The following is a 14183-nucleotide window of genomic DNA, read 5'->3' as shown; positions in this document are numbered from 1 at the left end:
ATGAAGGGTCTCTGGTTGGGGCCCAGCTGCATGAAGAGCCCGTGGTCTCCAGCAGTAAAGCCCGGTGTACATCTCAGGGCCCTCAGTGGGGTCGGAGCTGGGCGAGTAGGCGAGACCTGTGAGGGCCGGGCACACCCGGTCGCCAGCCAAGAGCGCCCCTCGTCTCCAAGTTTCTGGTCCAAATCTGAGCTATTTCCCATACATGTGCCCTCTTGAGGGCCCTGAGGAGTCTGACTGTTCAGGGTGTGTCACGTGTCTCCATTTAGAACGTTCTGGACTGTCCTGAAGGAAGGCGCTGCTCCTTGGGGCTCCTTCAGCGGGGAGAGCAGGCGGGGGGTGGACGTGGGCAACTGTGCACCTGGGGTGGCTCTGTTGGTCACTGAGTCTCATTCCCACCCAGAGATCTCCTTCCGGGTGTGGCAGTGTGGCGGCAGCCTGGAGATCATCCCTTGCAGTCGTGTGGGACATGTGTTCCGAAAGCAGCACCCTTACACCTTCCCAGGTGGCAGTGGCACTGTCTTTGCCCGGTAAGTTACTGGAAGACTGAGGCTGAGGTGGCCAGCATGCCACTGTCCACTGTGGAGCTGGGCGTGGCCCTGGGGCCCCTGTCAGGGGCCCCAAGGTGGGTCAGGGGTCTCCAAGGTGGGCATGGCCCTGGGGCCCCTGTCAAAGGGCTCCCCGCAGCTCCAGGTTCTTGGCTTCCTGTGATATGCAACACTGTCATGCGAGCGCTTCCCATCTGAGTGCGCTAAATCATGCAGGGCTGGGTCACAGCAGCCTCCCTGGACCTGATGCCTGGAAGACTGGGGTATGGTAGGTTCTAGATAAATGTCTGAGCAGCTGGCTGAATGGACAAAACTGGTGCAGTCGCTGTGAGGCTCATCCCGTGGGCTCCCCAGATGAGCACCCTGTGGAGCCACTAGGGCAGAAAGGGTCAGGGCATCGTGAATCTGATCCCGTCTCATCCTGACTGGAAGCTCAGGCCCACTGGGCAAGGTCACGTAGCAAGGCTAGTCCCGTGAGGAGGGCCACTGGCATGTGCCAAGTGGCCCCAGCACTGGGGGTGCGCACTGCATTGCAGGTGCCCGTGCAGAGGGGAGGTGGGCAGCACCGTCTCCTCACCCACAAGCCCTGCCGCACTCACACCTGCTGTGTGGGCCTCAGCCGTCTCCCCTCTGCCATGCCCCTTCTCCCTCCCCACGCACCTTGTGACCCCTCCAGCTCCTGCCCGCAGGTGAGGTGCCCCCAGAGCCTCCTGGCGTCTCCCATGCTCTGCCCTCCCTGCGTTCTCAGTCCTGATGATCTCCTGGGGGTGGAGCAGGTCAGGTGGGTGCCTTCTCATCCTGTGTCCCTCAGTGGTATCGCTGGCTCCTGTCGGTGGCCTATTCTCCCTGCACTCAGGGAAGACAGACACAGGTACCTTAAGTAGCAACTGTTGCCTCCCTGCTGAGCAGGACGCTGTCCAAGGTACCTAGTGAGGGTTAGCTGTCACTGTAGCTGGAGTTCGAGGAAGAGTCCAAGATGTAGGGGCTGAGAAGGTGCCGTGCCACCCCCGGTAGTGGACATGCTGCCAGGCTGCACTCAAGTGGCCTTTGTATATCAACAGCCAAGAGCAGCTGGTCCCGGGACCTTCTCTGCCACAAAGCATGGCTCGCTCCATGGTGGGGTCCTGCCTGCAGCTTCCCCTTCTTGAGAACCTGTGAGCCCAAGCAGGGGCCAGCAGGGACCCCAACATGGCCCACACTGCACTTCCACGTTACAGTCCCTCTGTCGGGCCTATGGAGGAGGTGACACTGACGGCCGCTCCTGCCCACCTTTGCTTTCCCCAGAGCTGTGGAGGCGGGAGTCCCTCCTGGTCCCTGGCCCTGCCCTCTTTGTAGGACGCGTGGGGTACATGAGGGTCACGCTGGTCTGTCCTTGGTACATCACAGGCCCTTCTTTAAAATAGATGCCTCCTGTGCTCCGGCAGTGGCCCCAGCTCTGGAAGATCCATGCCCTCTGTAAGACCAGGGGCAGCTCCATGGGCCTGCTCGCCAGAGCTGCCCCACACCCGGGGAGCTCACCCAGTCACGTGCCTGGTGGAGGGGCACAGCACTGTGGTGCCAGTAGAAGCACCCTCAGGAAGGTCGGTTTTGTTTCTAGCAACACCCGCCGGGCGGCTGAGGTCTGGATGGATGAGTACAAGAACTTCTACTATGCAGCAGTGCCTTCTGCCAGGAACGTCCCCTATGGCAAGTGAGTGTCCCTCACCTCCTTGTGCGCCTGGGGGTCCTAGGGGACACCTGTAAACTGGAGCCTCTGCTCAGGCTTACAGGCCTGGTGGAGGCAGGTGGGGCTGCACCCGGAGCCTGGACAGCCCGGCTTGCCAGCAGGTGTCTGTTCTGTGCAGACAGCTGTCCTCCTGCAGCGTGTGAAGGGGTCTGTTTCTTTCTCCTCCAGTATCCAGAGCAGACTGGAGCTCAGGAACAAACTGAACTGCAGACCCTTCAAGTGGTACCTTGAGAATGTCTACCCAGAGCTGAGGTGAGTGCCCAGGGCCTGTGTTTCTCTCTGTGAGGTCTCAGGAGCAAAGATAGTCAGGGAGGCTGTAGGAGGTGATGGTCACACTGCGGGCAAGAGACCAGGGGCAGGGACGCCCTCTACGCTTGAGCTGCCTGCTGCAGCCTCGTGTCTCCTGCGGAGTTGTCCCCACTCTGCGTAGACCTGGAGCAGTCCCAAGGTGTCACCTCATTCTGGCATGTGGCCTGTGGGCAGCAGACAGGTCAGTGGTGAGAGGGACCTGTCTCTCCAGAGCAGCAGCTGGGGCTGCACACAGGCCTGCTGCTCTCTTCCCCTCGTAGCTTCCCCTGCCCTCAGCCCTGCTGGCTGGAGAGGGGAGGTGAAGCCAGCCAGCAAGGGACAACCCCATGGTGACTCAGACAAGGGGCTGCCTCACTCCTGGGAACAGCAGTCCTGGCCCTGCGTCCTGTCGGGTGGCCATTGACAGCAGAGTACTCTTCTGCGCTTCATTTTCACCTCTGGCCTCTGTCTGTGCTGAGCTCCAGAAACTCTTAGGTTCCGGGAGCCACTGCACTTGAGCTGCAAGGGTGTGTCAGGCCGCGGCAGCGTGGACCTTCCTATCTTCCCTGTTCCCAAACAGCAGCTCACAGACCCCTGCACAGGGACGAGGAGCACTAGCTCCACCCTTTGTGGCTGGGAAGGCTTCTCCAGAGTCTCCTGCTACAGGTGGCTCTCGGGAGCTTTTGCTCTGCATTTAGGTGGCACTGGAATTGGCAGGTGGAGGAGGGGAGAGGACCCAGTGTCACCCATGGATGCCACTGCCAAGGACCACCTGGCTGCTTACAGGCATGTCAGCAGGGCCCCAGTCCTTATCTATCACCACCACAGGGTTTCACAGCAGGGACTTTGCCTAAGTGGCACGTGCTGCCCTTGTCCTGGTGGCCTGTGACATATTGGTGATGATGCCATAGGGTGACGCAAGAGATGCTATTTATTGCTAGGGGCACCTGTGGCTGGGGGACACGGGCCCTGTGTGCCCTGCAGACCCTGGCTCAGATGCTGGGTGCCTTACCAGCTGGTGGGCCTGCTTCCGAGCTGCAGGCCAGGGAGGCTCCAGCTACCTGTTGTGACCTGTCTGTGATGTTGCCGCCATGTCCTGCTTCCCGTGGCAGATCTCCATCACATTGCAGTGGAGACCCATCTAGTCGGTTCTGGATGGGGCGTGAGCTGAGGTTTGGAGAGCGTGGTCTTCACTGACAGCCTTGCGGCCAGCACAGCCATGCAGTGGGGCTGACATCCAATCTCATTCCAGAGCTGGTGGCCCTTGCCTGCAGAGCCCTACCACACTGTGGGGGTTAACCATTGGCAGATCCCAGGTCCCCTGCTAGGCTCAGGTCCCAGCCTCTGGAAGGTCTAAGCAGCCAACTTGTTGTCTATGTGGCATCCACAGGCCAACTTGAGTATGGGGACGTTTCCTTACCAGAAGGACTTCTCAGTACAGAGGAAAAGGGGTTATTGCTCCCACTCACCACCTGATGGCGCTGGAGCCCAGCGCGGAGATTGGCCGTGGGAATGTAGACCAGGCCAGTGGCCTCCCTCTTGTACCTGCTGCTGTGCTGAGGTCACTGGTGGTCCTGCAGGACTGAGCAGCTTCTCATGTTGCATTTCAGGGTCCCAGATCACCAGGACATAGCTTTTGGGGCCTTGCAGCAGGGAACCAACTGCCTTGACACTTTGGGACATTTTGCTGATGGCGTCGTTGGAATTTATGAGTGTCACAATGCTGGGGGAAACCAGGTAGGTGTGTGGGTGAGCTGGACGCTGCCAGCCTGGAGGGAACGGGCTGGGGTTCTGGGTTAGCAGACCTGGCTGCCAACTTCCCTATGTGGATGCACCTATTCCTACAGGGCACAGCCTCTGTGGCAGCCAGATCAGGGTCAGGTGGCTGCCGCAGGCCTTGGTGGACCTCCAGATGCCTATCTGGTGTGCGGCCACTGCTGCTCCTGCTGCCAGCCGTTAGGTAGTTTTAGTATAAGATGCAAAACACAAACCATCGCTGCTTTGGTGTGAGCCTACATGCCTTTCCCCTAGCAACATAACACCCACCACCTTCTCCCTCCACCAGGAGAGAAACGTGTGAAGGCTGCTGGGTCTAGGACGTGTGCAGTTGGAGCAGTGCCGTGCACCCTTACCTCCTCAAATGGCTGCCTGACTCTGTGGGCCCAAGTGCTAAGGAGGGCAGTTAGTTCATTTCACACGTCATGGACATGTCAATCTCAGGCCCTTGTGAGATGAAACACTCTGAGGATGGGTGGGGTTTCATATGTCCCACTTGGGATGCAGTCTCCGAGGCTGCTTGGCATGGCCTGGACATCCTGAATAAGATGGGCGTGGCACAGGATCTCTCCAGGCCATTGAAGTCCCCATCAACTAGGGCAGGCATTGGAGCCGGCCCAGCCTCTTCCTGGCACACTCAGGCCATTCCCAGGCCTCTGGGCCCTGAGGATGCTCCCCAGGGCCAGGCTCCCCGCTCCAGGCTTTGGGCGTGGCTGCATCTGTCAGTTTCAGGTGTCTGTCCCTGTGGCAGGTGGGTCCCATTTATACTCTTGTCTCGGGTTCCTTTAGTATTGGGATTCCTGGAAGGAGGCCCTAGAGGGAGAGGGGAGAGGGGTAGAGGTGGAGGAGAAGAGCAGCTGTGCTCTCATGGGCAGGGTGGAGGAAGGGGCCGTGCTCACCATGGGCCGTGCTCACCATGGGCCGTGTCCTGGCGGTTCTGCAGCCCTGGTGCTGATGTAGGTTGGCTCTTGCTGCAGCCTCCAGGCTGGGGCCACCTGCGGAATCTGCTGTGAGTGGCGAAGCTGGGCCCCAGCATGGGTTTGCCGCTGTCCTTCTGGTCCAAGCCTGGTGGCCCTGTCCCCCACCGTGGCCCCTGTGTTGACTGGGGATGGCAGCAGCACAGGTGCTCGTGTTTCCATGTGCGCATTAGGGCCCTGGGGAGGCCCGCATGGCCATGCTGGGAGCCAGGGCAGTCCAAGGCAGAGAGGCCTGGCTTCCAGGTCTGGTGGCACAGCAGTCCCTCAGACCTCGCCAGCCTGGCTTGGGGCTGCTGAGGCTCCCCTGTGGCCTGTGGCCTACGTGGCTGTGTCTGAGGCTGAGTTGCCCTCAGCTGACGAGCTGAGGTCAGGGGGTCAGACCTGCCGCAGGGGTCAGGTCTGCCCTTGCATTCCAGAGGTCCTCTGGGAGGTGCTTCCTGACCGGGCTTTCCAGTCAGCGTCTCTCCAGGCAGCAGGCGTGGAGGCCTTCCTGGCCCTGTGTTGGCCGTCACCACCCTCGTGTGCTCTGGGTCCAGTCCCAGGCTCCCAGGCCTGCACAGCGTGGCTCTCTGGGCAGCAGCATCCCCTCCTCCCAGGCCCTCACAATGCAAGGCCATCACCAGATTTCATTATAACTGTTCCTCCTTAGTCTCAAAGGCGCTGGCTTGAGCAGTACACTGCAGTCACTGTGGCCAGGCATGGAGCCCTCTGCTAACAGGCTTGGTGGCGCCTGTCCATGGTCAGAGCACCTGGAGTCTGAGGCTCCTGGTTGGAAGTAAACAGGTGGCAAGGTAGGAAGGCCTGCCACGGACACAGGCGGGGTGGCACAAAAGGACCTGCTGTGGATGTGCAGGGTTTAGCGCCAGGACACAGCACAGTCGACCCCACCCTGGGGCTGTCTGCTGCACAGGCCACCTGTCTGTCAGCGCTGCCTCAGGGGTCAGGTCTGCCCTGGCACCACGGCCGCCACACATGGATGCAGCTTGTGCGGATGAAGTTTGTGTGGCCTTACTGAACTGAAATCCAGAGCGAGGCTCTGGAGAAGGCTGGAAGTCTGTCTAGCTGCCCCCTTGTAGACCCACCACCATGAGTCCTCTGAACTGATGGTAGAGTGCCACACAAGAGAGGAGGGGCACATGGGAGCTGAGGACCTCGTGGTGTACTCCTTAGTGGCAGCACAGGGAGCATGGTCTACACACCCAGGTCACTGAAGGGCAGGGCAGAGCTGCCCACACTGCTCGCACCAGGTTGGTTTTGCTGGAACCATTGTAACATCGGGGAGGATGCAAGTTTTTTTCACTGGCCGACTGCAAGCCCAAGGCCTCCAGATGCCTGCCGGCAGGACCGTCTGAACCCCAACAAGACCTAGTCATTCCCAAAGGTTGGAGGCCTCCCGGAAATGTCTGTGCAGACAGGAGGACTTCTCAGAGCCATGAGGCCTTGTGGGAATTTTCTGCAGGACAACGTGGCAGGGATACCTTTCCAAATCTGTTCAACCTTGATCTGGTTTTTCATAAAATTCCTGACAGTAAGGTTGAAGAAACACCAATCAAAAGCAGACAGGATTGAGGCCCAGCGTGCAGGACACATGCCCCATCTCACACCATGCAGAGGCCCAGGTGTCCAGTGTCCCTGGCTGCCCCCGCACACCCTCCCCAAGAGCCAAGGGAGAGGAGAGGGGCATACTCCCACGTGGTGGTTGGGCAGCAGGCATGAGGCTCCAGCAGTCCTGGCCGTGCCCAAGGACCGAAGAAGGATAAGCCATGCCACAGCCCTTGGCCCTCCTGACAGCATGCCTGTGCCTCATCCCCCTTCCCACAAGGAGGCCGTCCTGGTGCTGACAGAGCTCTGAGTCAGGCAGGTGCAAGGGATGTGGCACTGTCACGTGGGAGTGGGGGACCGCGGGGGAGGAACTTGTCGCAGGAGCCTGCTGGGCTCAGGGGAGAAGGGGCCAGGGCAGCGAGGCTGTCCCTGCACACTCTGCCAGGAGCCTCACCACTCAGTCCAGAAGGATCCCCTTGCCAGGATTCCCTACCCCCAGAGACTTGGGAGGCCCACCTTCCCGCCCAGCGTGGCCCTACCCAGGGTGGCATGTCACTGCTCCTAGTAGTGGCTTGCCTGGCCATCTTAGCCCTGACTTGCGTGGCAGTGTTCTGAAGCCCAGGCAGGATATTTAAACATCTCAGGCTCAGTTTTCTTGTCTGTGAGAAGAATAGCAGCCCCCAGGGACTTTGGCACAGAGGACACACCACAGCGCTGGGCACTAGTGGCAGATCGGCCATGCATAAGTGCAGTACATGGACTGTCCTTTGGTGTCCAGGGACTCTGGAAGCTTGGGTGGATCAGGCGGCCTCTATTGTGAGGACACTCGTTCCTGCCTAAATCTGCAGGAACTCGCACATGCTTTTCCGGTGTTCAGTCCATACCCCAGCCTGTCTTCAGACCAACCCTGTGTGGGCAGGACCGTTGGCGAGCACCTGCCGTGGGCCCAGGCCAAGGCCACAGGCTTTGCAGCTCATGGTACCTGCAGCAGCAGTGACAGGTGCCTGGCTAATGCCGTCAGCCTTGGCAACCAGGCTGCACAGAGCAGTTTCTGCCCAGCAGCAGGATGAGTCAGGCCAGCACAGCACCACCCAGCTGCGGGTTGGTCTTGAGCGGGTCCCCAGCTGGCGCTGGCCCCTCCTGGTCTCACCTGGACTCCTGCCTCTGACTGGGCCTTATGTTCCAGGAATGGGCCTTGACGAAGGAGAAGTCGGTGAAGCACATGGACCTCTGCCTCACCGTGGTGGACCGGGCACCCGGCTCGCTCATCAAGCTGCAGGGCTGCCGGGAGAACGACAGCAGACAGGTAGGCCCTTGGGCACCATGGTGCCATGCAGGTAGCAGCATTTGCTTGCAGGTGACTGCACCACACTGGTGACATTGGCCACCTGCCGGAGCTCAGCAGAGCAGTGACATGGCACAGAGCATTTTGCAGAGAGACTACTTTGGTTTATTCGTTATTTTTTCCTGTTGAAATTTGCACCCATTCTGGATGGCTCGCATTCACACAGCGGGGACTGGATGCATGGCCCATGCTGAGCTGGGGACAAGACAGCCATGCCAAAACCATACTCCAGTGTGACTGGATCTTTCCCCGGATTGGCTAGCAGGGACTAGCAGGGCTCCTTGAGAAGTGGCCACCAGGTCACTGCATGCTGCGCTCTTTGGGAGCTGGGCTTGTCTGATGTGTTCCCTAGTGGAAGCTTAGAAGGCCTGGGGTACAGCTCGGGGACAAACAGGAACGTGGCACAGGGCACCTCCCAGGGTGCTGCATGTAGAATGCCGCCTGCCCTCCTATAGGTGTAGGTGAGGTGTAGAGTGAGGCACAGAACCTAGTGTGGCCAAGGCCAGGGCTGGCGCCCCTCCCAGCATCACCTGGGAGGACTGGGGCCCAGACAGGTCCCAGCTGGATTCCTGGAGTTGGCAAGTACTTGCAAAGGCCTCTCTCTGCTCCTTGACCCAGTCTGGGTGCTCCACCCTCCTGTCCTCTTTCAAACCCTGCCCATCTCGGCAGTGGGTCCCTCTCTGGGGCTCTGCTTGCTGCCTGGTTTGCCTGTTGGTGCAGTTTCAGGATCTATGTGGACCTCCAGTAAGAAAGTGGCTGTCAAACTGGGGAAGGGGCCACCAGCACGACCCAGCCACAAAATTCAGCCAGGCTGCCAGAGGGGACGGTCTCTGATCAGGCCAAAGTGGCATTTCCCTTAGGAATTGGTAGGCAGAGTGTTTTTTATGTAAAGCTGTGGTAAAGCATGTCCTTGGCTAGTCCCCAAAGCCTTTTTAAAACAAAGGGCTACTATAATCCCTCGCTTCGAAGTTGCTAGTTGTTCTCTCCAGTCCTGTTCTCAGGCCGTAACTGATGCCCTCAAAGGCTCTGTGGTCTCCAGAGGTCACTTTGTGAATGGAATCTGCAAGGTTGTAGCTGAACCCAGATTTGGGAGAGGGTACCCACACCACCGTGGCCATCAGAAGGGCGAAGACCATTGGCCGACCAGCACCCCTCCCAGGGCAAGATTGTTGTCTGTCCCTTGCTTGAGGAACAGCTGTCCTGCTGCAGCCAGTACTGGGTGACCAGGCACCTCCCACATTCCTGTTTTGTGAGCCTTGAAGTCAGGCCAAAGGGAGGCGGCACCAGGGAAATCGGAACACCCAATTCCAGGGGACCACAGAAGCACCTCCAGGAGGTCCCTGGTGCACCATGTGAGGGGCAGAGGTGCCCCCAGGGGTCCCTGGTGCACTGCATGCGGGGCAGAGCTGCCCCAGGGTCCCTGGTGAACTGAGTGAGAAACAGAGCTCCCCAGGGGTCCCTGATGCACTGCATGGGGGGCATCAGGGCTCAGCCTCTGCTGACAGGGAGGAGTGTTGGGAGTGGAGTCGGAACCGCAGAGGTTTTTAAATGGGACTGTTTCTGGAGCTGGCTCAGCAGTGGACCAGGCTGATCCTCAGATGCCCTGCAGACTCTCGTGGACCCTGCCTTCTGCTGTGGGTTGCGGGCCACCTGGCCGTAGTGGTGGGGCTTGTTGTGAGCCTGAGCACCCTGGTGGCATGCCCGGAGCTCCACAGAGGGCAAGAAAGCACATAGTAGGAATAGCTACCTGCACCCGTGTTCTTCCTCACCAGGTGTCCTGCCTGCCGGTCGGCTTGACTAGGTCTTAAGCAGGGGCACCACAGCTAGGTGCCTGTGGCCTCACTGAACACTGGCCAATCCCTGTGTTCAGTGCTGTGTTGATTCCGGGGCCTCAGGCAGGCAAGGGGAGAACGGGCCACTGGTCAGGCTGTGGGTTCCAGCAGGGCGGAGGTGTGTTGCCTACGACCCTCACCAGCACAGGCACCTCCGGTCCTTGAGGCCAGGGTGGGAGCCCGTTTGCCCATGGGGGTTACCCACAGGGGTTGCCGCTGGAAGACCTCTAGGCTGCTATGCTCATGCCTCCTTGTGCTCTTCTCTTGCAGAAGTGGGAGCAGATTGAGGGCAATTCCAAGCTGCGGCACGTGGGCAGCAACCTGTGCCTGGACAGCCGCACAGCCAAGAGCGGGGGCCTGAGCGTGGAGGTATGCGGCCCTGCCCTCTCGCAGCAGTGGAAGTTCTCGCTCAACCTGCAGCCGTAGGGCCAGCGCTGCCGTCCTGCCTCCTGCACCACCGGCCAAGTTTGGTGATCACATTATTGATTATGTTTCTTAAACTTTCCACGAAACTATATACCTCAGTATTCCATCATGGTCTGAAAGTTGGAGAACCCAGCAAGGCGTGGGCTATGCCCATGTGGCAGCAGGAAAGGAGAGCTGTGCCCCCCCCCCCCCCGGGGCCAGCCACCCGCTCCCGCCCACTGTGCTCCCCACTTGCTGAGCAGCTGAGGAACAGTTGAGGCCGAGGCCAGGAGGAGCAGCTGAGTGGTGTGCACGCCAAGGACAGAAGGGGAGGGCGCAGTGCGCGGGGAGGACTCTGCGCCTGCACCTGTCCCACCGGCCACGTGGTGTCCGCAGAGCTGACTCCAGTGGCAGGCTTTGTGGCCGTGCCCGCCCTGCCTCCCCTCTTCACTGACGTGCTTGCTGTATCTGAACATGAACTTTCCGTGGTGGGACACTAAATATAACATACATGAGAAAGAGCGTGCAGCCGGCTCCCTGTGGTCTCCCTGGGTCGTCATCTGGTCACCCGCAGGAGGGCCGATGCTCCTGGAAGGAGCAGGTGGCTGCCTTTGTCCCCTGGAACTTCATCAGCCCATAGGTGCTCTGGTGGCCCATGGGGCCCCCAGTCCCTATCCCAGGGCCCCTCGGGTGGCCTCCAGTTGGGGACTCAGCGTGTTGGGAACCTGCTTTTCATCTGTCAGTGTCTGTGAACCTGGACAGGTTACTTATTTTGGCAAGAATGCTTTGGGTTTTTTTAATTAAATTTTTTTTTGTTAAGGGGAAAAACAGCCCAATTCTGTGTCTCCCAGTGTGAGCCAGCAGTACCCCCTCCACATGGCAGGCAGGTCAGAGACGCTGGACAGCATTGTGCACCAGCTCTGGGCTCCTGCTGACTCGAGGCCTGTATGCCAGGCCCTCGGGGCTCCCTGAGCTGCACACTCAGCCTGCAGGTGAACCTGGAGCCCTGGTGTGCCTGCTGCACCCAGTGTACCCCATGTTTCCCGCAGCATGGCTGCCTCGGGCCTTTGGGTGGGGCTGGGTGGATTCAAAACCAAGCCACACTGCACACTTGGGAGGCTTGGGTGAGTGGCAGGGGCCTGTGTCCCGTGCAGTCTCCAAGGCTGGTGTCAGTGGGGAGGGGAGAACACCAGGCCTCTGCCTCTCGCTTGGAAACACTGCCTAGAACCCGCTGCCTCCTGTGCCCCAGTCTTGACAGCCCATCCCCTGTGGGTATGGCCACTGCCTATCTCCCCTGCCCTCCCACAAGGGCACCTTGGCTCCTGGTGCCTCATGTGCGCACATCAGGCCCCTCTGGGGCCTGTGGAGGCCGGGAGCTGAGGTGCTGAAGGCTGCCAGTGCACACCTGAGCTGTAGAAGAGGGAGCCCTGCTGGGCTCTGCCTCAGGAGCCTGCGGGTGTGCACGGTCCCAGGTCTCATGCACGAGGGCCGGGCCAGGTGGCTGCTGCATCTCCTTCCCTCCAAGTAGATGGTGTCTGTGTGACAGGTGACTCTGCACCTCTCCAAGCTTCGGTGTAGGACTGAGGGGAGCCGCTCCTAGGCGCAGGTGTGAGGCTGCTGAGCAGAACCACAGCACAGTCCGGGACCCCGCCTGTCCGGCACCGCCTTCCTCACCAGGTTCTGCTCTCACCCTGTTGCCGCAGCCCCTTTGGTCAGAAGGGCAGGCCATAGATGTGGGATAGATTGGGCTTGCCAGGGATGCCTGCACCCATGCCATCCTGATCACCTGTGCACCATGCTGCCTGGCCACCCAGGGTGCCAGCCCTGTGCCCCGGGCCGCCGGGAGCAGAGGTGGCTGAGCTGGCTCTCCAGAGGAGCTGTGTTTACATGACGCAGTGTGCCAAAGTGACTTCCTGGGTGTGCCCTCCTCCCACTCCTCTTTACCCACCCCACCATCCCCCCTCCGCCCTTGGGAAGCGCAAGGCAGCGTCTCTGCTGCGGTGGTCCTTGTGCCATGCTGAAGCGATGGTGTCTGTGAGTCTGTTTTGCAAATTCAGAATATAGTTTGGTAATTTTTTTCCAGTTGATTTTTAAAAAGAACTGCTGTACAGAGCTTGTACTTTGTCCATTTTATAGATGGAAACCATCCTTGAGATTGTTTAACTTAAATAAAGAGAAGATACTTTATAGATACCGCTGTCTGTGGCGTCGCCATCTCTGGCCTTGCCAGGGCACGTGTGTGGTGTGAGGGTGGTGATGTGGCCGTTGCTGTCATAGTCGCACACCCAGCATTGGCTGCCGTGCCCTTCTGCTGTTGGGCCACCTGCTCCTGGGACCCAGCTGCTCAGGCCCCTGTGGGGTGCACCTAGGGCCTGGTGTGCTCAGGCCTGGTGCTGAGTGCCCACAGGGTGGCAGCCAGCTGGGGCCCCACCAAGATTCCCTGGGTGTCTTCAAGCTGCCTGTGCTGAGTGCGCCCCACAGGCTCATCAGGGCCACCCGAGGCTGGCCACTTGTTTAGCAGCTGGGTTGAGGGTGTGGGGGACCCTGGAGAGATGCTAGGCACGCACACGATGTGTCTTCCTTCCCACTGTGGAGACCAGACGTCGGCCTGCTCCCACCCGAGGGACAGAAGCCCTCGCTGTGTCTGGGGTGTGCTCTAGGCCCTCCATGACTGTGTGTGCATGTCCTGCTCTGGCAGCGCAAGAGGCTGTGCACTCTGCATGGGACTAGGAGGCCGTGGGCCCAGAGCCACTCAGCAGCCTGCTGCGTGGACAGGTGATGGTGCTGTGCACATGGGCACCCGCCCAGGGCCAGCCTGCTAGACATGTGGGCAGAGCATTCCAGCGGGGGGGCACACCCTTGGGACACAGAGAAAGCCACCTGATGGGACAGGTGAGGCAGGGCAGAAGGGGGTCAGGGGAGGCACTGGGGAGCCCAGGAACGGTGGGTTCTGGGTCTGTGGGCGGGGGGCAGTGGGAGCTGGTGCCTGGACCAGGGGCCAGATCTACTTCCAGCCAAACTCAGCTATTTGATGTTGACCACATTTCAGAAAATAATGAACCAGAAAAATAAAATCTCCATTTCCTGTCTATGTATGTACCTTAAAAAGACAGTTCTTCCTGATCAGTGTGTCTGTCCCAGCTTGCTCCCCAGCAGGTGGCCCTGCTGGGAGTTGGTGGGGTCTCCGGGTACTTGTCACAGTGACGGAGTCAACTACTCACTCCATGTATGTATTTTCAACTGTATTGTAAGTGTCATGATTCTAAAGACCTTGCGTCCCTCAGGTCCAGAAGGAAAGAGGAATCTGCCACTTGAGCATCCAGGCAAGGGTGCTAGAGTTGGGGGCTGCGGCAAAGCACCCCTGGTCCTCACCTGCCCTAGAAGGCCCTGAAGCGGAGTTGGATGTGAGCCTTTGACTGCAGTTCTGGCAGCTCTGTGTAGCGTCCCCACGGGGCGAGTCCCACTCAGAGTGAAGACTGAGTTTCAGAAAGGCACTGGCTTACAGAAGGTCACGTCAAGATCCTGGGGGTCTCCGTTGGCAGCACGATGCACAAGCCAACAGTGGCTGAGGTGGTAATTCCCAGGCGCTGACCCTCAGCGCTGGGGCACCTGTCTGAGCCTTCAGTTCTGCTTGTCAAGAAAGCCCCCAGCCATTGCTCAAGTGAGAGACATCCATTCTCTCGGATGACAAGATCTGAAGACAACAGGATTCCAGGGGTGAGACACCTGAAGTGTGTTTCCTGCCTG

The 14183-nt window shown here is 59.6% G+C and overlaps 1 protein-coding gene across 3 annotated transcripts in view; it reads left to right on the top strand.

Annotated features, from left to right (window-relative positions):
- The window catches only part of Galnt2 (polypeptide N-acetylgalactosaminyltransferase 2), an 87384-nt gene extending 74755 nt beyond the window's left edge, over positions 1–12629 (top strand). For all 3 annotated transcript variants that reach the window (XM_046432058.2, XM_046432059.1, XM_046432057.1), the window contains exons 11-16: positions 401–527; positions 2143–2235; positions 2440–2523; positions 4170–4296; positions 8041–8160; positions 10302–12629. In XM_046432058.2, coding sequence (XP_046288014.1) covers positions 401–527; positions 2143–2235; positions 2440–2523; positions 4170–4296; positions 8041–8160; positions 10302–10457 — 707 coding nt within the window. In that variant the 3' untranslated portion in view covers positions 10458–12629. The remainder of the gene's footprint in view (positions 1–400; positions 528–2142; positions 2236–2439; positions 2524–4169; positions 4297–8040; positions 8161–10301) is intronic.
- Positions 12630–14183: the final 1554 nt, after the last annotated feature.

This window comes from Marmota monax, unplaced genomic scaffold (assembly GCF_021218885.2).
Source record: "Marmota monax isolate L192 unplaced genomic scaffold, Marmota_monax_Labrador192_F-V1.1 WCK01_AAM20220418_F8-fsc00071, whole genome shotgun sequence".
Classification (NCBI taxonomy): domain Eukaryota; kingdom Metazoa; phylum Chordata; class Mammalia; order Rodentia; family Sciuridae; genus Marmota; species Marmota monax.
This window is presented reverse-complemented; position numbering and strand designations above follow the sequence as displayed.